The sequence below is a fragment of the Scomber scombrus genome, chromosome 13, assembly GCF_963691925.1.
Source record: "Scomber scombrus chromosome 13, fScoSco1.1, whole genome shotgun sequence".
In the NCBI taxonomy this organism is placed as follows: domain Eukaryota; kingdom Metazoa; phylum Chordata; class Actinopteri; order Scombriformes; family Scombridae; genus Scomber; species Scomber scombrus.
This window is the reverse complement of record NC_084982.1, coordinates 9495257-9518146: the sequence shown is the minus strand read 5'-3', so window position 1 is coordinate 9518146 and position 22890 is coordinate 9495257. Positions and strand designations below refer to the sequence as shown.

Sequence of the window (22890 nt, the reverse complement as noted above, 5' to 3'; positions counted from 1 at the left end):
AATTTAAAACTTTGTAGGACTCCTCCCCTTCCACCACCATCACCACCACCACCAAAAAAATACACCTAGTAAAGACAATTTCACTCACAGTTGTCATTTGCGTAACAAAGTATAACATCTTTCACCTTTGGGACTTAAGTTGTCTGTCTTTCTGCCCTTCATTTCATTTTACTCTATCTTTTTTTACATTACATCTTTGTTTTCCACTCAGGTGTTATAACTAGAGTTATCGCTGATATAGTCCTCTTTCATAGTGTAACCGTTTGAACTAATGTTTAGGTGAACGAGGGAACCTGATGTCTGGTGCACGGCCCATGTCCCCATCCTCCAAACACCGCCAGGAGAACCGCTCCCCCAAACAGGAGGGTCGAGGTAGCCGCTCATCGGAACAGAGCAGAATCAAGACGGGTGAGGGTGGACTCTCAGCCAGTGAAGCCCTCATTCTGCGGTCAGATACAGCCAAACTGAGGTCCGACTCTCATAGCCGCTCTCACTCGCCCAATCACAACACTCTTCAAGCCCTAAAAGCAGATGGTAGAACCTCAGGACATCGGGCTGAGTCACCTAACCCTGGCTCACGCTCCTCCTCTCCCAAACAAAAAGGTACATCCTCTTCAGGCCGGTCTAGTCCCTCCAGCACCTCGTCCCAGCACTCCACCTCAAGCAACCATGACAAGAATCTCCCATCTAAAGTTAGCCCATCCTCCAAAGCCCGGCTGGAACCTCCCAGAGAGAGATCCAAATCAGATTCATACACTCTGGACCCAGACACACTAAGAAAGAAGAAGGTCCCACTTACAGAGCCACTGAGGGGCAGGTCTACCTCCCCCAAACCAAAACTGTCTCCAAAAGATCCAAATAAAGGAGTGACCAGCAATGCAGAGAACCGTGTTCCTTCTCCACACGTAACCCAGGAGAACCTCCACAGTGAAGTGGTGGAGGTGTGTACCTCCAGTGCTCTCCTGACCAACGAGGAAGGCAACGATGAGAATGCGGAGGGTAATAATTCTGAAGACGGCTCATGTAAGGTGCACTTTAGCATTGGCAAAGCCCCTGTCAAAGAGGAACAAGAAAGCCGCTCTTCACCTAAGGTCAGCCGCAAAACCTCCAGTCGACACACACGCCCAAAGAAGGACAAATCTGGGCCTCTGTTTAAAGGTGAGAGTACACCAAGGCTCACAGAGCCTGCCAAACAGGCAATGTCACCCTCTGTGGCTGAATGCGCAAGAGCGGTCTTCGCAGCATTCCTGTGGCATGAAGGTATAGTCCACGATGCCATGGCCTGCTCCTCCTTCCTCAAGTTCAACCCAGACTTAACCAAAGAGCACGCACCCATACGCAACTCCCTCGGAGGGCAAGGTGCTGAGGAGAAGGAGAACAAGTTAAAGAACCGCCACTCCCTAGAGATTTCCTCTGCACTGAACATGTTTAATATCTCGCCTCATGGCCCGGATATCTCCAAAATGGGCAGCATCAACAAAAATAAGGTACTGTCCATGCTGAAAGAACCTCCACTGCCAGAAAAGTGTGAGGATGGGAAAGGAGAGGCCTCTTCCTATGAGATGGCCTCTCATCCCTCCATAAGAGCAAAGTCAATCTTACCGTTGACGTTACAGCATCTGGTGGCATTCTGGGAGGACATTTCTCTCGCCACTATCAAGGCAGCCACTCAGAACATGATCTTCCCCAGCCCAGGGTCCAGTGCCATCTTAAAAAAGAAGGAGCATGAGAAAGACAGTAAAAAGGCAAAGAAGGAGAAGAAGAAAAGGGAGAAGGCGGATGTGCGCCCAAGAGGCAATCTGTTTGGAGAGATGGCGCAACTTGCCATGGGCGGACCGGAGAAAGACACTATCTGTGAACTGTGTGGGGAATCTCATCCTTATCCTGTCACCTACCATATGAGACAGGCTCACCCAGGTAAGAACACAGGAAGCTCTGGTTTTATTTTTTTTAGTTTTAGTTGCAGTAGTTTCACATTACTTTGATTAAAGTGACTTACATCTATGTAAAATATGGTCTCTGTCGTGAGCATCCCTTAATGAAACTAAATTTCTGTGGCAGGCTGTGGCCGCTATGCTGGAGGCCAAGGGTACAACAGTATTGGCCACTTCTGTGGTGGCTGGGCTGGGAACTGTGGAGACGGAGGCATAGGAGGCAGCACCTGGTACCTGGTGTGTGATCGCTGTCGGGAAAAATACCTGAGAGAGAAGCAGACTGCCGCCAGGGAAAAGGTAGCCTGCTGCAAGGCTGTAACAACTAACCCTCTATTACTGAGATACTATCAGCTTTTTACAAGATACTGATTTCTTAGTCTAGTTGAACCAATACCTATCTGCATATTTCTTGCCAGGTGAAGCAGTCAAGGAAAAAACCTTTGCAGGTGAAGACCCCAAGAGCACTGCCCACTATGGAGGCCCACCAGGTGATCCGGGCCAACGCTTTGTTCCTGCTGTCTCTTAGCAGCGCTGCCGAGCCCAGCATGCTATGCCACCACCCTCCCCGGCCCATGCATTCACATCTGCTTCCCAGCCTCAAGGAGGGCGTGTCCGATGAAATCCCCAATAAAATGAACTGTCTCTACCTTCAGACACTGGCAAGGTAGCTTAAACAACTCAGTTAATTATGCGTTGCCTTTTATAGGTAAGAAAACCCTACAATAACATATGTTTGTATAATGAGTCTCACTCTCACACTGTTATTTCTCAGGCAACACACAGAGAACTTTGGGGCCTACCAAGATGACAATCTCTTCCAAGACGAGATGAGGTATTTGCGGTCCACATCTGTTCCTGCTCCCTACATTTCAGTCACCCCTGACGCCTGCCCCAATGTGTTTGAGGAACCAGAGAGCAACATGAAATCAATGCCTCCCAGGTAACACATAATCATTGAATTACCTTCTCTTCATTTAAAACTGAGACACACATACTATATATAATATTTAAGTCTGAGCACTGGTATGAGCAAATCTATCATTACGTTTTTGCTACTTAAGTGTACAGGAAGTTCTCTCTGTCTTCTCTGTACCCCACATACAAGTCATTTAATTTAAACACACATAATAACGTTGTTTTGACCAGGCTTATAATCATCACCACCCTCATTCTCTACAGTACAAAAGGGCGTGGCTGCTCCACTCTCTGTCTGGACTTAATAATCCTTTTTTGTAAAGCAAAGAAAACTTTCCAAGTGGGTGACTGTGTCATCTTTAATGCTTAACAATAAAAGTTTATCAAAATCACTGCCAAAATCTGTCCACATCTATCCTTTCATCCATCCTTTCCTCCCATTCTCAGTAGCTACTGAAAATGAACACACAGACAGGCCATAGTTTTGTGAGCAGATACACATTTTCGTCAGAAAACATACATAATGCACTATTTAAATTCATTTTGATTATGTCAATGATATTGTTATTGGAGGTTGACTGTATATGTCTTCATTTGCTTTCTTATAGTCTTGAGACCAGCCCAATCACAGACAGCGACACAGCTAAGCGCACTGTGTTTCAGAGGTCTTACTCAGTCGTCGCCTCTGAGTATGACAAGCAGCACTCGCCCTCTCCAGCAAGGATCAAGGCTGTGCCCAGGCGCAGGGTCCATAGTGGTGATGCAGGTATTTATACTTAATCACTGAGAATTAAGAGTTCACAAGTGATACAAGTCAAGGATGTATGAGTTAAAGCATCATCTGTAACGACGACCTGCTCCGTCTCTCTTACAGAGGTGGGATCTTCACTGCTGCGCCACCCATCTCCCGAGCTTTCCAGGTTGATCTCGGCCCACGGCTCCCTCAGTAAGGGGGAGAGGAACTTCCAGTGGCCTGTCCTGGCGTTTGTTATCCAGCACCATGACCTGGAGGGCCTGGAGGTGGCCATGAGGCATGCATTGAGGAAGTCTGCCTGCAGGGTTTTTGCCATGGAGGTATAGCTATCTAAGCTGCATTATTTTTCTCAATCTAAGATTTTATTTTTTATTTTTGCTTTAAGTATTGATGATCATAAAGCAGTGAGTCAGGGTTAGAGGCAATTAGTTGACTGTATAATGTGAATTAATCAATTAGATTTGTATACTTAGCTAATATATTATAATTGGGCTGGATGGATTGGTAATATGTGAGTAATGCTCTCCAAATGCACTATAAAAACAAACTAATTTGTATGATTTGTTCTTGGTGTCCCATCAGGCATTCAACTGGCTTCTGTGCAATGTGATCCAGACCACCTCCCTGCATGACATCCTTTGGCATTTTGTAGCATCTCTCACCCCATCACCGTTTGAACCTGAGGATGAGGAAGACGAGGAAAACAAAGGGAACAAAGAAATCGTAGAACAGGTGATGAGTGCCTGAAAGTCAAACAACATGAAGTGTGAAGTTACTCGGGCTTGGTTATTGCATTTTCTTATCATGATCCTCTTCACACCCTGCAGGAAAGAGATCTTGGTGTCTGTGAACATCCTCTGTCAGACATTGTTATAGCCGGAGAGGCAGCTCACCCTCTCCCCCACACTTTTCACCGTCTTCTTCAAACCATCTCCGACCTCATGATGTCACTTCCTAGTGGAAGCTCACTTCAGCAAATGGCACTTAGGTAAAGCTTGTTTTTGTTATGCATTTTGGATGATGAATGACTCCTTGTATATTTGCCTGTTCTTAACTTCATAAGGGTAATGTTAATATTTGCGACTCGTTCGTTTTAGGTGCTGGAGTCTCAAATTCAAGCAGTCCGACCACCAGTTCCTGCACCAGAGCAACGTTTTCCATCACATCAACAACATTTTGTCCAAGTCAGATGATGGAGACAGTGAGGAGAGCTTCAACATCAGTGTACAGTCAGGCTACGAAGCAATGAGCCAGGCAAGAATATAACCACTTTCTAAACAGGGATTTGACTGTATTTACTGTAGATCCATTGTAGATCTATTCTGTGTTTATAGCACAGACAGAAACAGCAGTAAGGGTCTTATTGTTCTGTGTTAATGCACAGACCTGACACTGATTTATATTTGTATGGTAACAGGATCTCTGCCTGGTGACCTGTCTCAAGGACCTGACCAGTGTAGTGGACATCAAAACGTCCAGTCGTCCTGCCATGATCGGCAGCCTAACAGATGGCTCCACAGAGACCTTTTGGGAATCTGGAGATGAGGACAAGAACAAGACTAAGAGCATCACCATCAGCTGTGTGAAGGGCATAAATGCCTCCAATGTGTCTGTTCATGTTGACAACTCCCGAGACATTGGGGTGAGGAGGCAAAGCAAAGCAGACATTGATGTGTTTGAGTGATGCTAATTTCTCCATATGGGTTTTTGATGGATTCAATGTTTTTCATTTTTGCTGTCATATCCACAGAACAAAGTAACTTCAGTGACATTCCTGTGTGGAAAAGCAATAGAAGACCTCTGCAGAATCAAACAGGTATGGTCTGTTCATGTTAAGTGTGTCCAAAATGTATCCATTTAACATCAAGTCCACTTTCAAAATGTAAAAATCAAAGGCTTGTGGCCTCACTGTGGTTGCTTTTTTAAGCGCCATAAATTGTTCTTCATATGACCACATCCTTTCATCTGTCCTATCAAACGGACTTATTTTGGAACAAAAGATGTAAAAACAAAAAAGCATTAAATTAGTGTTATTTTTATGATGGCACCATGTTTAAAACATGAAACAGATATACATGTATATGTGGTTGAACTCCATGAACATCGCTGTGCCCCTTCATCCAAGGTTGACCTCGACTCGCGTCAAATGGGCTGGGTGACAAGTGAGCTCCCTGGAGGGGATCACCATGTGATCAAGGTGGAGCTGAAAGGTCCAGAAAACACCTTGAGGGTGCGTCAAGTGAAGGTCCTTGGCTGGAAAGAGGGAGACAGCATCAAGATTCCAGGACAGATCTCAGCCAGCATGGCCCAGCAAAAGAACTGTGAGGCTGAGACACTCCGCGTGTTTCGCCTCATCACTTCACAGGTTTGTATAATTTAGGGTTTTCTTCTATTACCATACTATATTTTCTGTTTTAAACGTAACATTTTGCAAATATTACATTTGAATGCAAGTAGCTGTAAAAATGTACATTTTACAGATAAGTCTGCTTTTTTTTTTCATTTAGGTCTTTGGTAAACTAATCTGTGGAGATGCAGAGCCGACCCCAGAGCAGGAGGAGAAAAACCTGCTTTCATCACCCGAGGGAGAAGACAAGGTCTGCACTGTGATGCGTAGCTATGCTGTTTGACTGACTCGCATATATAGTGACCTTTTAACTTAATGCTTTGCACTTTTTTACATTTTTATGAATAGGTACCATCTGATGCAGACCTTAAAGAGCACATGGTGGGAATCATTTTCAGCAGGAGCAAACTGACCAACCTTCAGAAACAGGTAAAAAGTCTTTCCAAGCTTCAGCTCAGGATGAAATATCATAACCCCTACACTCTAACATAACGAGTGTATTCTTTTCCAGGTGTGTGCACACATTGTCCAGGCCATTCGTATGGAGGCTACACGCGTGAGGGAGGAGTGGGAGCACGCCATCTCCAGCAAAGAGAACGCCAACTCCCAGCCCAGCGATGACGACGCCTCCTCAGATGCCTACTGCTTTGAGCTCCTGTCTATGGTCCTGGCTCTAAGTGGCTCCAATGTGGGCCGCCAGTACCTCGCACAGCAGCTAACACTCATGCAAGACCTGTTTTCTCTGCTGCACACGGCTTCCCCACGAGTACAGAGACAGGTGAGCAGACACACAAACAAACACACACAAGTAAAGGTTTAGTCCTTTTACTCACTGTTGGCCACAATGTAGCCAGAAGAACTCTTGTGTTTGAGTAAATACCTTGTAGGACTATTCAAAAATGTCATTTGTCATCTCATCTCATCTCAGGTGACATCACTGCTCAGGCGGGTCCTTCCAGAGGTGACTCCAGTGCGACTTGCCAGCATCATTGGAGTAAAAGCTCTGCCACCGGCGGACATAAGTGACATCATCCACTCCACAGAGAAAGGTGACTGGAACAAATTAGGCATCCTTGACATGTTCCTGGGCTGCATTGCAAAAGCCCTCACTGTGCAGCTGAAGGCCAAAGGCACCACCATTTCTGGCACAGCTGGCATGGCTGCAGGCAAAGGGGTCACAACCGTCACGCTGCCCATGATCTTCAACTCCAGGTGAGTTTCTACCAAGCCTAAGCAGACATTACATAATAAGGATGTATTTGATGAGACTCAAGAAAACACAAATATACATTATTATGCCTCTCTTTTTAATGTTCAGCTACATCCGCAGAGGGGAGAGCCACTGGTGGATGAAAGGCTCCACCCCTCCTCAGATTGCAGAGATCATCATAAAGCTGGTTAAAGACATGGCCGGTGTAAGTTCCCACTGAATGCACATCCTTCCTCTTTACCATCAGCATATTTAATGAAATATAGAAGCATATTTGTCATGAATTTCACATTTTATGGATTACATAGCACTAAAAATACACTTCTAAGACGGTTATGTGCCTTTTTTCAGGGTCACCTTTCAGATGCCTGGTCCAGAGTTACCAAAAATGCAATAGCAGAGACGATCATTGCTCTAACCAAAATGGAGGAGGAGCATCGGTCTCCTGTACGCTGCATCGCCACAACAAGGGTATGGACTCAAACTTTGCCCCCTTGCAGAGCCTGTATTTATGATTAGAAATACTGTATATTAACTAATCACATTATGTCCTGTTCTGTCTGTTAGCTGTGGCTGGCCTTGGCTTCACTGTGTGTGCTGGACCAGGACCATGTAGACAGGCTGTCCTCTGGTCGCTGGATGGGCAAAGATGGGCAGCAGAAGCAGATGGTGAGAGCTATAGCCTATAAAAAGCTGGGAGCTTCAGTATTGGAAACTAATTGACAGCTAATCAAAAGAATAACAAACTAATGTCCTTCTCTTATATCCAAAGCCCATGTGTGACAACCATGACGACGGTGAGACTGCAGCCATCATCCTGTGTAACATGTGTGGCAACCTTTGTACCGACTGTGACCGCTTCCTCCACCTGCACCGACGCACGCGCTCTCACCAGAGACAGGTTAGTGTTGGCTTTTTAAGCATAATATAATATTCCTCCAATAGTGTCAATGCCTCATTATTTTAATAATGTGAAACCAATTATTATGTCACCAATGTAACCAATTATTAAAAAAATAATGTATTTTCATGGGTGCTTACAGGTGTTCAAGGAGGAAGAGGAGGCCATAAAGGTAGATCTCCATGAAGGCTGTGGGAGGACCAAGCTGTTCTGGCTCATGGCTCTGGCTGACTCAAAAACAATGAAGGCTATGGTGGAGTTCAGAGAGCACACAGGTAACACTGCATACTGGTCTTTTTTTAAATGTATTATCATGGCATTTGGTGATGTTAATAAATATTGATAGATCTGCTAAAATAGTGTAATTACATTGAAAGTTTTTATTTGGCTGCCAATAGCCTTGAGAAGTCTGTTCTGATAAGTCTGATCTCTTTCTAGGTAAACCTGCATCCAGCAGCTCAGATGCCTGCAGGTTCTGTGGGACGAGGAACGGAACGGAACTGTCTGCGGTGGGCAGTGTCTGCTCAGACCCAGATTGCCAGGTACTGAACACCAGCAATTATTTAAAAAAATTCCACTCACCATCTTTAGTTGATTAACAATATTATAATGGTCAATTCTTACTGCAAACTCCACAGATGCTCTTTTGTACCACTGTTTAAAATGTTGAGGGATTTAAAAAAAACCCAGCCCTATATCTACACTTTGACTCTAAGTGGCCTGGGATAAGTAGCACAACACTATATAATCAAAATAATCCATAAATAATATTTATTTTATTCAGAAAGAGTCGTCTGTGGTGTCTCTAATGAAATAAAATAATAATTGATAGCACATACCAGTACAACACACATGTTGAACAATGTGGACTCATGTAGTACAGTGTTTTATTTTATAATGTAGATATAAAAGTGCAAAGAGTAATTTGTAACAAAACCTCATATTGTCTCCCCAAGGAATACGCTAAACTGGCATGCAGTAAGACTCATCCTTGCGGACACCCATGTGGTGGAGTGAAGAATGAGGAGTCCTGCCTGCCATGTCTGCATGGCTGCGACAAGAACACTGGCTGTCTGAAACAAGATGCAGATGACATGTGTATGATCTGCTTCACAGAGGCTCTTTCTGCCGCCCCTGCCGTACAGGTAGCTCTACAAGTGACTGTTTATTCAGGAGGTGTTTCACGTCCGGCTTTACATTTGTTCTCATTTAATATTTAACTCTCTTTGTTTTGTCTCCAGCTCGACTGCACTCACGTGTTCCACCTTCAGTGCACTCGTCGTGTTCTTGAAAATCGCTGGCTGGGGCCCCGAATCACTTTTGGGTTCATGTTGTGTCCAATTTGCAAGGTATAATGTTACCTGAGCCGTCCTGACTTTAGAGATTTACTCACTAACAAAGAGGCTGAAAACCATATCCACCACACCTCAAAGTTAGAAGTAGAGCTAAATCAACTTTGATTTAGCTCAGTTTACTTAAATTCGTTGTTGAATAAGTTTAGTCTACTGGGCGTCTTTCCCTCACATACATTGACCTCTTTGTTCACAGTCATCTCTTTGAAATGCCATTGACACATGCAGTAAAAACTCAAAAGAATGACATTTATCAATGTTTCTTTCTTTCACTGTTTGCCTCCAGAACAAAATCAACCACTCAGTGATCAAGGACCTGCTCGACCCCATTAAGGAGCTCTACGAGGACGTGAGGAGAAAGGCTCTGATGAGGCTGGAGTATGAAGGTCTACATAAGAGTGAGGCAATAACTACACCAGGAGCACGCTTCCACAACGACCCAGCAGGCTTTGCCATGAACAGATATGCATACTATGTCTGCTACAAGTGCAAGAAGGTACCATATAAACTAAAGTAGCACAATATTCTATTCAAATGTAGTTCTGGGGCTGAGAATGAATGCTGTCCTTATTCCCAGGCCTATTTTGGGGGAGAGGCTCGCTGCGATGCAGAGGCAGGACAGGGAGATGACTACGACCCCAGTGAGCTGATCTGTGGAGCATGTTCAGATGTCTCCAGAGCTCAGGTGGGTAAATGATACCTGTGGGCATCCTTTGCTATACTATGTTAGTTAGATGAGAAGTGACACTCTTATGTTTGTACACGAAGGGCCTGAGTATACTCAAATAAAACTGGTTTCTAGAACAAGTCATCTGATCATGGTATGGGAATACTGGTAGTTTGTGCACAATCACGGATCAGATCATTTTTGGATCAGCAAAGAAAAGGAAGATAAATAAAACTTTGTCCCATGATCTTAAATGAAAAAAACGTTCAAGATTTCCAAAGTTTAAATAAAATCTCATCAAAACTTGATGATAACTTACAAACATGAACACAGGTCTTGTCCTGCAGCTTAGCTTGTTGAACAAGCCACAGAAGTCAAATCCCTGTTTGCAACACACACTCTGTCCATGACTTGTAGCCACAGCAGTTTGTTTACTTAATTTCCAGTGTAGTACTACATATCCCTCTTCTTATCAACCTTTTGCAAGAAAGCAAACAGGCATACATCCCAAAGTATTTTTTAAAGAGGTGCTTATCTGTATTCATAAAACAAAATATGATCTCATCCCTGCTGATGTTTTATGCATTTCCTCACCAGATGTGTTCAAAGCATGGCACAGATTTCCTTGAATATAAATGCCGGTACTGCTGCTCCGTGGCTGTTTTCTTCTGCTTTGGCACCACACACTTTTGCAACGCCTGCCACGATGACTTCCAGAGGATGACCAGTGTCCCCAAGGAGGAATTACCCCATTGTCCTGCAGGTGTGTAGTGATTCTGTTGACTGTACTCTTCTGGAACAATGTTAAAAGTTATTCAGAGAGCACAAACAAACTTTAATCATTCTGACTGCCTGCAGAAATCAGACTGAAATGATTGTGAGAAGATACAATTGAGATGTAATCCTTGTCTTTTCTGTCACAGGGCCCAAAGGCAAACAGCTGGAGGGTACTGAGTGCCCTTTGCATGTGGTTCATCCGCCGACAGGGGAGGAGTTCGCTTTGGGCTGTGGGGTGTGCAGGAATGCGCACACCTTCTAAACAACAAGAGACTTTTACTGAAAACCAGTTTGTCCACTGTGATTTCTGGCTGCTGCTGAAGCTCAGCCGTGAAGCTTGGCTCTTGCATCGTCAAGTGGCCTGGACACTGGACCAGGTTTCTACCCTAGCCAAGAGTCCTCAGGTCTGCTCGTCTACCAACATCAGTATCCAGGCTTTGCTACGAAACACGAGTGGTGACTCCTTTTGGATTGAGAGTAACCTGAATGGGGGAAAAAAGAACAATAGAGTTTAAAAAAGAAAATAAAAATAAGAAAAAAACTTGTGACGTGTTTGCATGCGGCCGTTGTATTCCCTCGGCTTCTATAGACGTTGCACACCTCCTGATCACTCAAGTGTAACAATACGAGATTAAACATTGAGTATGAAATACATTTGCATAAGGCAACTGTGGATCAGCGTGGGTTTAAAAAAAAAAAAGGAACAGGCCGTATTTCCAGCTTCCTAACTATGAATTTAAAATATTGTTGTATGTAAACTTTTTTCGTAATCTTGTACAGTATTCTCCACTGTCAAGTGCATCATGGGTTGACGGACAAAAAAAGATAAGTTGGTGGTTAGGACTGTTAAGAATATTATGTTTGGAAGGAAAATAGTGTACGATTTATCTAATCTTGTATATAATGATACTATTCAAATTAGCTGTATTCCGAAGTTGCTACTCTTCACTTCAGTTTTGTTTGATATTCTGGGTTATGTTTTGAGCCAGAACTTTTAATGAAGTGCAATACTGGGTGTGCCTCCTATTTTGCAGCTGTTTAACCTATGGAATGTATGTCAATAAAGCCACTGTACATTTTTATACAGTAGACAGTCATACTCCCCCCTCTTCTAAATGTCATATCTTTTCTGTTGTCTGGAAGCGGGAAGGAGTCTGGCGCCTGCAGTGAATGATGGTGGGTGTACATCCTATTTGAAGCTCTGTTTAAAAAAAAAAAGAAGAAAAAAAAAGTACCAAATCCTTCAATGATACAAAAAGTAACAAGAAAACCTCACAGTGAGACTGATTACAGCTGAATGGATTGAGGGGCCAGTCGTCACACCAAATAAAATTGTGCACCTGTAATGCTTTTCCCTAGTAGGAGGCAGGGGGATTTGGGGGGTCAGGGGAACAGAGTGTGAAAAAAAAGCAGCTGCTGTTATATAAAAAAGCTTAATACTTGTGAATCTGCTCTGTAATATCTATGGTGGATGGAGTTGAATGGTAATAAACCAGGTTCTCTGTTTCGCAAAGTATACACTGTGTCATTACTTAATTAGCGTTGACCTTTCCCTTAAATGACCCACCTGTTGGTCTTTGGTTTGTTTATAGTAAAGACAGACGGTGTCAAATCTAGCTGAAGTATTCAATGGATCATGTACACATAATTTCTGTAAATAAATAAAAAATAAAAAGCTGAAACTCCTGCTGCCATTGCAGAGAGGAGTAAAATGAGAAGATGTGTTACTCTGCTATTATTTCTGGGTATCAAACTGCGAAAATATTCAAGTGAGGTCTTACTCAAGGGTTACATAAAGCCTCCTGTTGACCTGTATTACTGATTGTGGATGACATCAGCAGCTCTCAACCTTTTTTGCTTGTGACTTCATAAACAAAGCAGTGTCTACTTCTGACTCATCACCATCTGTTACATGTGTAAACTGGTTGTGACCACTTCAACTACAGAATATTCAAATAAATGTTACTTTAAGAAGTAAAATATTCCAATGACTCACATGAATAGAAGGCAAAGATAGGGGAAATGTGTAAAAGAATAAACAAGATTGTGTGCAGCTTTTTTTTCTCCTCCATTTTCCTTCATCATATTTATCTTGTGACCCCTTGTGGTTGTGGTGTGTTGAGCTACAGTACAGTACAAGCTAATGTCAGCACACAACTCAAAACCTGTTTTTTTTTGGTGTATTTGTTACCAAGATCTGTATCACTTCAATTGGGTGAAATGGTTTGCATATGGCAGGAGGAAAGTTATATGATTGAATTGAATTGTCTTTAATATTTGTTTTGGGTGAACACTTTGCTGATATTATTATTTAGGACTTGTGTTTAATCAGTATATCAAAAAGCAGGGCCTCTGCTAAATTGTGACAGCATTTGTAAACAATATTCAGTATAATTCAAATGTACAGTACAAGCAATCCACAAATAAGTAGTGGGGTACAGTCATCACCACATACACTGTACATTTCTCCACTCAAATACTCACACTCAAATAGTAACAGCTTTATCTTACCAAAAATGGAATCAGACAAAGCTGTTAAACGGTTTTAGATGTACTTAAGTTCACGTTAATGGCAGCACAACATGACATTTACAGTATGATTATCTTTATTATGTAAGTCCTTACCAGGGGCAGAGCTAGGGGTGCCTTTCAGGGCTGCAGCCCCCATGGCCCCGAATCTATAAAATGTCCTTTTTTCTGAACAGTGACAACAACCAGCTGCTGACTAAATCTGAGCGAGTTAATAACAACTGTGATTAAGAGTGAAACTTCTGAAGACATTTCAGTTGAGGCAGTGTCACAGCGTGAAGTGCAATTAAAAATGAATGTAATATTTTTGTTTTTCCTTATTTGTATTTAAGTAAAAATGTTAATAAGGGCCACAATAAATCACTACTACTACTAAGGTGTGCAGTAGTCATACAGTGTAGTAAAATTAAAGTCTACGCATTTAAAAAAAAAAAAAACAGTGCCTGGCTCTGGGTGCTCTGGGCTTAGACCCGAATAAAGCAATATAAAAATATATTTAAATACAATTAAAACAGTTGAATGGAAAATAAAATCACGAGTGTGTATCTGTGTCCATTTTTAAACTACAGAACATATTTTTTAGCCATCAGCGTGAGTCATCAGATAAGTCATCAGAGTGAGTCCTCTCTCACCACACACGATCTTCACCAACAGCCATTTCGCATTGCATTTCCCAGAATGCACCGCTGCTCTCAAAACAACACTTCGCCATTTCAGGCTCAGGGGGCCGCGACTAGCTCCTGAGAGGGAATTAGGTCAACTGAGCGGTGGTGGCAGGCTGCGGGGCCGTTTCTTCAGACGAAAAACTGCACTAAGTCCTTCTCTAACGTGAAAAACAGGACTCGGTTATTGTGCTCAGATGCGTGTTATCTGGCTGCTGCGAATGAGCTTTTCCAGCGTGGGCCCGGGCTGAAGTGTCAAGTCGGATTTTCTGCTAACAGCGAGAAAGATAGCAGTGTAAACAAGGTAGGATGGGCGACCAAGCAGAGCGCTAAGATAGCAAATATCTCCGTATAAAAATAAGCTGTCCAGCATTTGTCAATTAAAGTCCTGAATAGTAACTTTTATCACCCGGAAGAATATCTCTCTCCTTAAACTAGCTAGCTAACTAAACTGTTGTACTTAGATTCATTGACGGTGTCACCATTGTAGCTAACTTAACGAGAAGTGCAAGAAAAGTGATTGCTCATGTAAATTAACCAGAGTACACGTGTGAAATAAAATGCACTGTCATCTATCTAATGAGACGTTTTGCCTGCGTCTAATGTCAATATTTTGACAGCCACCTGCCTGAGCATGGCCTCCGGTTAGAGTGCAGCTGAAGTGAACCGCATATAGCAACACACAAGTTATGAATTAAGCAGTGTGAGGTTTAATGTTTCTGCGTAATTAAACCATCATATTTATATAACAGTTATATATTTATTGTAACACCAGTTTTAACTGTTTATATCTACGGTCGATTTCTTCGTTTAAAATGTATCAAAGAGAGATAATAACATAAAAACAAAAGTAAACCACCATCAACAAAAACACAAAAGGGGCAAAAAGTTATTGAGCTACTTATTTTATTTTAATGCACTTCATAAAATATTCCAAATTAAATGCAAAAATGTTTATACATGACTTAAATCAAATGACTATGATGAGATGTTAAAGTAGTCAGTCTGTTTAAATCAGTGGTGCATGGGCCAGTACAGAGATGTTTATAAGTGATAGTCTGTAAAACTCATAGAAGAATGTATGAAGGATGTATAACTGGTTTAGTACTGGATGCATCAAGTAACCACGCAAAGCCCCTGCTTAGATTAGTTTATGTATCTAGTAAAAAAAAAAAAAAAAAAGAGGATCTCATTACTTTTTAAAGTGCTTTGCTCTCTACATCACGTGCCCATACAGTGGGGGAAATATGTCTTCAACACGTGGACATTTTTTTCAGTACACACATTTCCACTGCAGCTGTTCACATGTAAATAAGACCAGACATTAGTAATAACTCAGTAAGGCAACAAAGCTAAATTAAGCACTACATGCAATGCATTGAATTGAAATGACAGAGGAAGAAAGTGTCAAACAAGCTGACTGAAATGAAATGAAGGAGAGGGTAAATGTTGTCTTGTGTTCAAGTCGGATGATGAACTGGGCCATTCCCACACCTTTATTTTCTTTCTTTGGAACCAGCTGAGTCTTCTTTGCAATTTGTTTTGGACCATTGTCCAGTTCTAAGGTCCACCAGCATCTCATCCTTATTGTCCTGGTGGATGGCGACAGAATATTCTCAAGTATATCCTTATATGTGCATCATGACTTTTACAGTTTGGATTCTGCTGGTACTATGAGAAGAGAAACAGCCACATACCATAATGCCTCCACCTCTGAAGTTTACTGTAGGTATGGTGATTTTTCCAGGGTCATGCAGAGCCACTTCTCCTCCAAAGATGGTGTGTTTTTCAATTTGTCTCGTCTGACTGCACCACATTCTTCCAATAATCTGCAGACTTCTCCAAATGTTGTATAGTGAACTTCAAACAAGCTTCAACAAGTCTTTTTTTCAGTAACGGAGTCTTACGTGGTGATTGTGTATGGAGACTGTGGCGGTGGATTTCATTGCTATTGTTTTCTCTGTGACAGTTGTACCTCCTTCATCCAGGTCTTTCTGGAGCCCCTTTCAAACAGTTCTTGGATCTTGAGCTAGTCTTCAGACTTATTTTCTTACTGCTTGGTCAGCAATATTACGAGGAGCTTCTGAGCATGCTGGAGCAATGCTTCTTCCACTAGTGCATAATGACTCCAGTGGTGCTTATGGGAACATATTAGAGTTGAGAAATCAGTTGATCTTGTTGTGAAGGTTTATGGGAGAACTCTTTGCCTTTTAACCAACATGAGATGGTTCTTACATGACAGCTTGATAACAAATGAAGCATTCACAGATGGCTAACCCTTTTTTTAGTTGAAATACTAATAGCCACATTGCCACAGTGCTTTTTCTTACTGCATGTTCAAAACTTTATTCCTCTGTCATTCCAATTTAATGCACATAACATTTTTTGTGATTTTGTTAGCTGTGTTAATTAATTAATGTCTGGCCTTAATTTAACTTAAATAGCTGCACTGGAAATCTGTTAAAACAAGTGCTGGTATTTGGAAGAGGTGACGGACCATGAAACACAAAACAGCCATAAGGATCAGTTTTCACACCAGTTAAGGACCACTGAATGGACTTATTAATCAATATAGCAACATGTATATTTAGTATTTAAAAAGCTCTGCGTTTTGTGGTGCTGGTCTATAACCAACTGTTTTACCTCCATGTTTCAGGATGAAGAGGATGAAAGGAGGTGAGGAGGACAGCAGTGGCTCTCCCAGTGAGAGAACACCGGAGGCTTGTAAGAAGGTGCGAAAGCAGGTGGACGAGGATTCGGAGACAGCCGAAGCCAGTGAGTCGTCAGAGTGTAAGTGGGCACGACTGCCTCAGGAGCTCCTGCTCCACATCTTCCAGTACCTCCCTCTGCTGGACCGGGCTTATGCCTCTCAGGTGTGCCGTGGGTGGAACCAGGCTTTCCACATGCCCGAGCTGTGGAGATGCTTCGAGTTTGAGCTTAACCAGCCGGCCAGCTCTTACCTGAAAGCCACACATCCAGACCTCATCAAACAGATTATAAAGAGGCACTCCAACCACCTGCAGTACGTCAGCTTCAAGGTGAGACTGGAAATGCAGATGGCTTGAAATGTTTATGATTTACCAGCATCCTGACGTGTGAAAATATTTGTTACCTTCTGAAAATGACAGCAGTCTTTGTGTTGCAGGTGGACAGCAGTATGGAGTCTGCAGAGGCAGCATGTGACATTCTTTCACAGTTGGTGAACTGCTCACTGAAGACGTTGGGGCTCATCTCTACAGCCAGGCCCAGTTTCATGGAGGTTCCAAAGGTATAATTACCATAAACACAAGGGGTCTTATAGCATCCTGTTTTTCAGAACTGAAAGAGAAATCAAAAGAGCTTTTGTTCTTCCAGTTCACAATCTAATTTGATTGACTATACGTTGCTAAAGCATTTCCGCGGTGCCCTTGGAGCTGTGGCTGAGCATGTTAGTAGAGAGGAGATTTTTTTATTTTGCTATCTGAGGATGGGGCTGAAAAGCAGTGTCTGTTCTCAAGCTGTCCAGGGACATGGATGTAATTACCTCAAAGCCTCAGGAGGAAACACAGTTTTCAGTTTTTATTTTGTCTCTCTTGAAGCACTCTGAGATAATTTCATGAACTCTGGAAAATCAGTGCTCTGGGAAACTGTCAGCAATAAATGTGTTTTTAACTTGAAGTGTTGTTGTCATAGGAACTTGAAACTTGACACATTCATACAGTTCTTGTGTCTCCACTTTCTCCATTTCCCAGTCTTAAGGATTTTATTTCTAAGGACAGCTGATTCTTTCTTATGCTTGCACAATTTTTAGTCTTTTTTTCTTCTTCTGTGCAGTTACTTAACTTTGTTGACTGGTTGTTGGCATTACTTGTTCCTTCAAGTTAAGTTATTGAGTCTAGTGCTTTTTTCTCATCTCAAATCCATATAAATCAAAGAGGAGGACAAGGAGGAACAGCTGTTTTTGTTTTGAAATAAGAAGAGAATCCACCACTTTCAGTCATTAACTAAACCAAACATACTTTATAATTCAGCGCTTTCTTTCTCTGTCCGCAGTCTCATTTCATCTCGGCTCTGACTGTGGTGTTCGTCAACTCCAAATCGTTGTCTTCGCTCAAGATCGACGACACACCAGTAGATGATCCATCCCTGAAGGTGCTGGTGGCCAACAACAGCGACACTCTGAAACTGCTGAAGATGAGCAGCTGTCCTCACGTCTCCCCAGCAGGTACAGAGGGATAAAAACTTCTTGTGGATGTCTCGGTGCTTAAAATTACAAGAAGCAGCTTTGTCTTGATTTTTGTTTGTGTATATTTTCTTATTTTTTTCTCATGGATGACTTTCAGTTGCTTTCAACAATTTTACAAGCCATGGCTATGTTGCATTTATAGTCAAATATTTTTAATTTCCTATTTTGGGTCACAAGGCTTTTCCATTCAGTAGCTTATTTGGAGCCTGCAATTTTCATGCCTGGCCTTGAACAATGTTGTCATTTTATGTGGTAGACATCGCATGATATGCATGAATGAGCTGTTGTGTTGTTAGCTGGTTTCTCCCTCTTCCAGATATTTTCCTGGAACAGTTTTTAATTGTTAGTTGTGATGTCTGCCGATTCAACTGCAACTTTGTCTGACTTCTTTGTGTTTCTCCTCTTCCTCATGGCTGTACATTTAGAAATTCTTCATACATTTTTAAACATTAAAGACAAGATTTGGTGATGAATCGCATTAAAAGATACAACCTGTCCATATTTGCAGGGATCCTGTGTGTGGCAGATCAGTGTCACGGGCTGAGGGAGCTGGCACTGAACTACCACCTTCTGAGCGATGAACTCCTGCTGGCCCTCTCCTCTGAGAAACACGTCCACCTGGAGCACTTGCGTATTGATGTTGTGAGTGAGAACCCAGGCCAGCACTTCCACACCATCAAGAAGAGCAGCTGGGACGCCATGGTGCGGCACTCGCCCAAATTCAACCTGGTCATGTACTTCTTCCTCTATGAGGATGAGTTCGGCCCTTTCTTCAATGAGGAGATCCCCGTCACACACCTCTACTTCGGCCGCTCGGTCAGCAAGGAGGTCTTGGGCCGAGTTGGCCTCCACTGCCCCCGTCTGGTGGAGCTGGTAGTGTGCGCCAATGGCCTGCGTCCTCTGGACGAGGAGCTCATCCGCATTGCGAAGCACTGCACCCAGCTGTCAGCCATCGGCCTGGGTGAGTGCGAGGTTTCCTGCAGCGCCTTTGTGGAATTTGTGAAGATGTGTGGCCACAGGCTGTCTCAGCTGTCCATCATGGAGGAGGTGCTGATTCCAGATCACAAGTACTCCCTGGATGAGATCCACTGGGAGGTTTCTAAGCACCTGGGCCGTGTCTGGTTTCCAGACATGATGCCAACCTGGTAAAGAACAGCCAGAAATCACACAGAGTTCAGTGTTTCAAATTTGAGGCGAAAAACATTCATGACTCCTTGTGTGCGTTAAAAAAGTCTTTAAATGCTCAGCAGAAGTTGAATGTTTTGGTAGCAACATGGAGAGCATGAACTTACTGAACTGCGTGGAGTGTGAGGGCAGGGATGTGATGTGGCACCTAACTGCTACACAATGTTATCATGTCATGCAAACACCACAAAACTCTCTGCCTGTTATCTTCCACGTGGACTGTAAAAACCTGCTTTGCAGAATCCGGAGACAGAACTCACCAGGCTGGCTTCTTCACACTTTGAACTATCAACACACAGACCATTGCAGGTGGAAACATTAGACAAAAGCAATGTTTTTATAACTGGCAAATTGAGTTATGTGGACATTGTAGCCTGGTCATGATTATCTATAGTGTGTGTGTGTGTGTGTGTGTGTGTGTGTGTGTGTGTGTGTGTGTGTGTGTGTGTGTGTGTGTGTGTGTGTGTGTGTGTGTGTGTGTGTGTGTGTGTGTGTGTGTGTGTGTGTGTGTGTGTGTGTGTTCAATGTTTTTTAACATTGTGGAGTAATTGAAATGATTAGGCGCACAAATACATGTATCACTACCACTTAGCCTACTTAAATCCAGTCTGAGATAGTAGCTCTGCACTCTGTCACACAGTATGGCATCAGAGGTATTTGTATAGTTATGAGACAGAAGGTTTTTTGTCAGGTGTAGTCAAGGCGGGTATTCACTAAGTTTGAAGAACAGGGGCTGGGTCCTACACCTCATTTTGAACTAATGTAAAACATAGGAGCAGTTATGTTGCCCTGAGCTCAATCTCACATCCGCGAAGAAAACATGACTGCTAAAAATGTTGGAAGTTGGTCAGGAGAGAAAGAGAAATATGTATATAAGTCTATATTTGTGACGTGAAGGTATACAGTGTTGATTAATGATTTCTTTCTTCTTTTTTTCTGCATCAAATTAACACATTTATTTTAAATATAATTTCTGCACAGGTATAGATATCCTAAGCACCTTACATGAATACCAAATGCTAGTCAGGACAAACAGAGGCTTTGTGTTTTTGGGTGTCTAAACATCCAAATGAAAGCAAAGAAACATCAAAATACTCCAATATATCATAGTTGGACCCAAATTATAGTGCTGATTATTACAGCTGTACTGCGGCTCTGTTGAATCAGAGACTGAGGACAGTTTATTGAAGAAAAAACCAGTCAGATAAATAATTGTATATAAATATAGTATATAGTGCAGAGAAATTTTATGAGATAGATATCGGTAAGTCTCCAACCTTCATCCTCAGATTGCTTTATAATCATTCAGCAATAGGCTAGTCTCTGTGGCTGTTAGCTTGTCATGCGTGCTGGGAATGCAAAACTAATCCTTTGTGTGGCTCAGGTGCATTCAGTAAATATTTCCTATATAGGTTTCATTTGTATCTTCTACTATTTGCCTGTTCAAGCTCTAAACCTCGGTCCTGTCGTGAATATCTGCCCTCTTATTAGCCCACGTTTGCTCTGTATTGTGTCATCTCATCGTACACGCAGGAGAGGAACAGTGTTCATCGTGTCACTACAAGCATCGACTTTGCAGATAACGCTAGCACAACTGTCCCGAAACAACAACAACAACAAACCCACCCATTCATTTCAGTTCAAAAGAGATTTGGCAAGTCAGATGAGTGAAACACATTTTTTTTCCTTTAAGAAGGAAGTCAAATGCATCTGTATATAAAACGCTGTGTGTTTGATTATTATTGTGAATAGAAATGTACTTATTTCTTTATTTCACCCTCTGTCAGGGTTTGAAGTTTCCTTAACCGACAGCTCGTGTCTTTTATAAACCAGATTGCGAGTTATCCTTTGCTAGATGGATCTTTTTCATACTGTACTCATTAGAGAAAATAAGCTGTGTAATTTATTGATATGGATATAGCTTTTGTAATTAATTTGTGTTTTCCGGTAATACAAAAGAAGCAAGAATCATTTTAAAAAACCAGCAAGCAGACCAGCAGTGAGATTTTAGTTTTGACACTTCCACCCCACTCTTGATGGTTTTGTTGCACACAGGAGGGTCCAAAAGTCTTAAATTCACTACAACAAACTTTTAAGAATTTACCAACACACTGGAGCTATTTTAAGTCATTTGCAAAATTACTAAGCAAAACTTTAAGTGATCACACTCCAGTTTGTCAGTTTAACCCTGCACACAGTTCTGCAGATGAATGCCACAGTGTTTTTTGTTAAATTGTGTGAAAGGGATAATTTGCCAGCGTGACGATGACACTAAAAAATACACTTAAGTTTTGCTTCACTTGCTTGAATTTCAGGGAAGAGAAAGGAGTGCTTTCCCCTCCAGTCACCAGATGTGAGCCCTGCTGATCATCATTTTGAAAACAGATTTGTAAAAATTAAGGCAATAAGAAGGTAACCAAATTATGAGCAAGTGTGACCATTTTGTGTCAGTATGTTATTAAAAACTATGTAATTATGTTAGAGAATAATAATTTGTGTATTTTCAGTTGTCATTAGTGGACAAACTTTTGGACAATCCTGCATGTGTTTTATTTTCCCGCCATTCTTTCTTCCTTTTATCATTTCTTCCGTATATGTCACGTTAGATATTTCATGCAGCCAAACAGGAATGTCGACTAAAACTGAGTCGCTTTTTTCAGGAAGTGCAAACGCTAACATTTAGTAGTATTGGTCTCTTATTACTCTGATTACTCTCATTAACATATCTCCTGATTATTTTTCATGATTTTTGCTGTGGATAAAACCGTTGCCGTGACAACAGCTCTGAAGTGAAAGTTCTTCAGCTTCTTTCAACTTTTTGAAGGCAGTCAGTGTCTCAAAACTCATTTACAGCACTTTGTTGTTGGTCTTTATTGGCTTTAATGTGAGAATTCAGCCAGATGAGTAAAACGTTTCACACAGAGGAAGAGGGAAATGTATTTATCTTTCATCATTAAGATGCCTCGTCAGTAATTGTCATTTTAACCTTGTTTGTTCAGAGTCCTCCGATAAGTTTATTATGAGTAAACTTGTGTTGACAATGCTGTCCTTTAGTTTTGCTTCCGTATGGCAATTGCTTTGTCTGCTTTGCTTTACTGGTCACCTGTCATGAAATTGTTTTTCGACATGTGATCTTATACTGGTAATAAAACATTGTGAATGTACTCTTCGTATCTGTTATCCCTGTTTTGTTTTGTTTTAAAGTGCAATAAATAATAGTGTACACACAAATAGTAAATAAATAATAAAAGGAATACAGTAAAATGTATTTTGAAATGAATGAAACAAGAATTAATACATTGTGGCAGCTCTGTGAGAATGTACTCATGTAGAGGTGCTAAAAGCTAGCTAAATGCTAACATGCTCATAAGGACAAGAGATACTGATGTTTAGCGGTTATAATGTTTAACCATGTTAGCATGCTAACATTTG

The 22890-nt window shown here is 41.9% G+C and overlaps 2 protein-coding genes across 14 annotated transcripts in view; both read left to right on the top strand.

Moving 5' to 3' along the window:
• mycbp2 (MYC binding protein 2) overlaps positions 1-12569 on the top strand; it is a 60065-nt gene extending 47496 nt beyond the window's left edge. For 11 of the 12 annotated variants that reach the window (XM_062432347.1, XM_062432350.1, XM_062432344.1 and 8 more), the window contains 28 exons: positions 280-1917; positions 2062-2231; positions 2351-2598; positions 2707-2874; positions 3458-3615; positions 3724-3923; positions 4186-4335; positions 4431-4591; positions 4701-4857; positions 5021-5245; positions 5354-5419; positions 5729-5968; positions 6111-6200; positions 6299-6379; positions 6462-6728; positions 6879-7162; positions 7269-7365; positions 7512-7631; positions 7728-7829; positions 7933-8061; positions 8204-8336; positions 8500-8603; positions 9018-9206; positions 9303-9410; positions 9700-9909; positions 9991-10098; positions 10678-10843; positions 11004-12569. In XM_062432347.1, the coding sequence (XP_062288331.1) occupies positions 280-1917; positions 2062-2231; positions 2351-2598; positions 2707-2874; positions 3458-3615; positions 3724-3923; positions 4186-4335; positions 4431-4591; positions 4701-4857; positions 5021-5245; positions 5354-5419; positions 5729-5968; positions 6111-6200; positions 6299-6379; positions 6462-6728; positions 6879-7162; positions 7269-7365; positions 7512-7631; positions 7728-7829; positions 7933-8061; positions 8204-8336; positions 8500-8603; positions 9018-9206; positions 9303-9410; positions 9700-9909; positions 9991-10098; positions 10678-10843; positions 11004-11119 (5885 nt within the window). In that variant the 3' untranslated portion in view covers positions 11120-12569. The remainder of the gene's footprint in view (positions 1-279; positions 1918-2061; positions 2232-2350; positions 2599-2706; positions 2875-3457; positions 3616-3723; positions 3924-4185; positions 4336-4430; positions 4592-4700; positions 4858-5020; positions 5246-5353; positions 5420-5728; positions 5969-6110; positions 6201-6298; positions 6380-6461; positions 6729-6878; positions 7163-7268; positions 7366-7511; positions 7632-7727; positions 7830-7932; positions 8062-8203; positions 8337-8499; positions 8604-9017; positions 9207-9302; positions 9411-9699; positions 9910-9990; positions 10099-10677; positions 10844-11003) is intronic. The other variant, XM_062432340.1, reaches the window with a different exon arrangement.
• A 1530-nt stretch (positions 12570-14099) lies between these two features.
• On the top strand, positions 14100-22676 carry fbxl3a (F-box and leucine-rich repeat protein 3a). Of its 2 annotated transcripts, XR_009927046.1 has the most exons (6): positions 14100-14352; positions 16705-17086; positions 17194-17316; positions 18081-18252; positions 18782-22423; positions 22458-22676. XR_009927046.1 is itself a non-coding variant. In XM_062431566.1 (5 exons), the coding sequence occupies exons 2-5, from the start codon at positions 16706-16708 to the stop codon at positions 19420-19422; spliced, it is 1317 nt and encodes a 438-aa protein (XP_062287550.1). In that variant the 5' UTR covers positions 14100-14352; position 16705; the 3' UTR covers positions 19423-22676. The 2 variants fall into 2 exon arrangements, 1 of the variants encoding a protein (XP_062287550.1); XM_062431566.1 differs by having other exon boundaries at positions 18782-22676.
• Positions 22677-22890: the final 214 nt, after the last annotated feature.

What these genes read in the sequence shown, in the direction of transcription:
- fbxl3a (XM_062431566.1), top strand. Translation starts at nt 16,706, where the DNA reads ATGAAGAGGATGAAAGGAGGTGAGGAGGACAGCAGTGGCTCTCCCAGT. An exon ending in GTTTCATGGAGGTTCCAAAG is followed by an intron (nt 17,317 to 18,080) that starts GTATAATTACCA and finishes CTCTGTCCGCAG; the next exon opens with TCTCATTTCATCTCGGCTCT. An exon ending in TCCTCACGTCTCCCCAGCAG is followed by an intron (nt 18,253 to 18,781) that starts GTACAGAGGGAT and finishes CCATATTTGCAG; the next exon opens with GGATCCTGTGTGTGGCAGAT.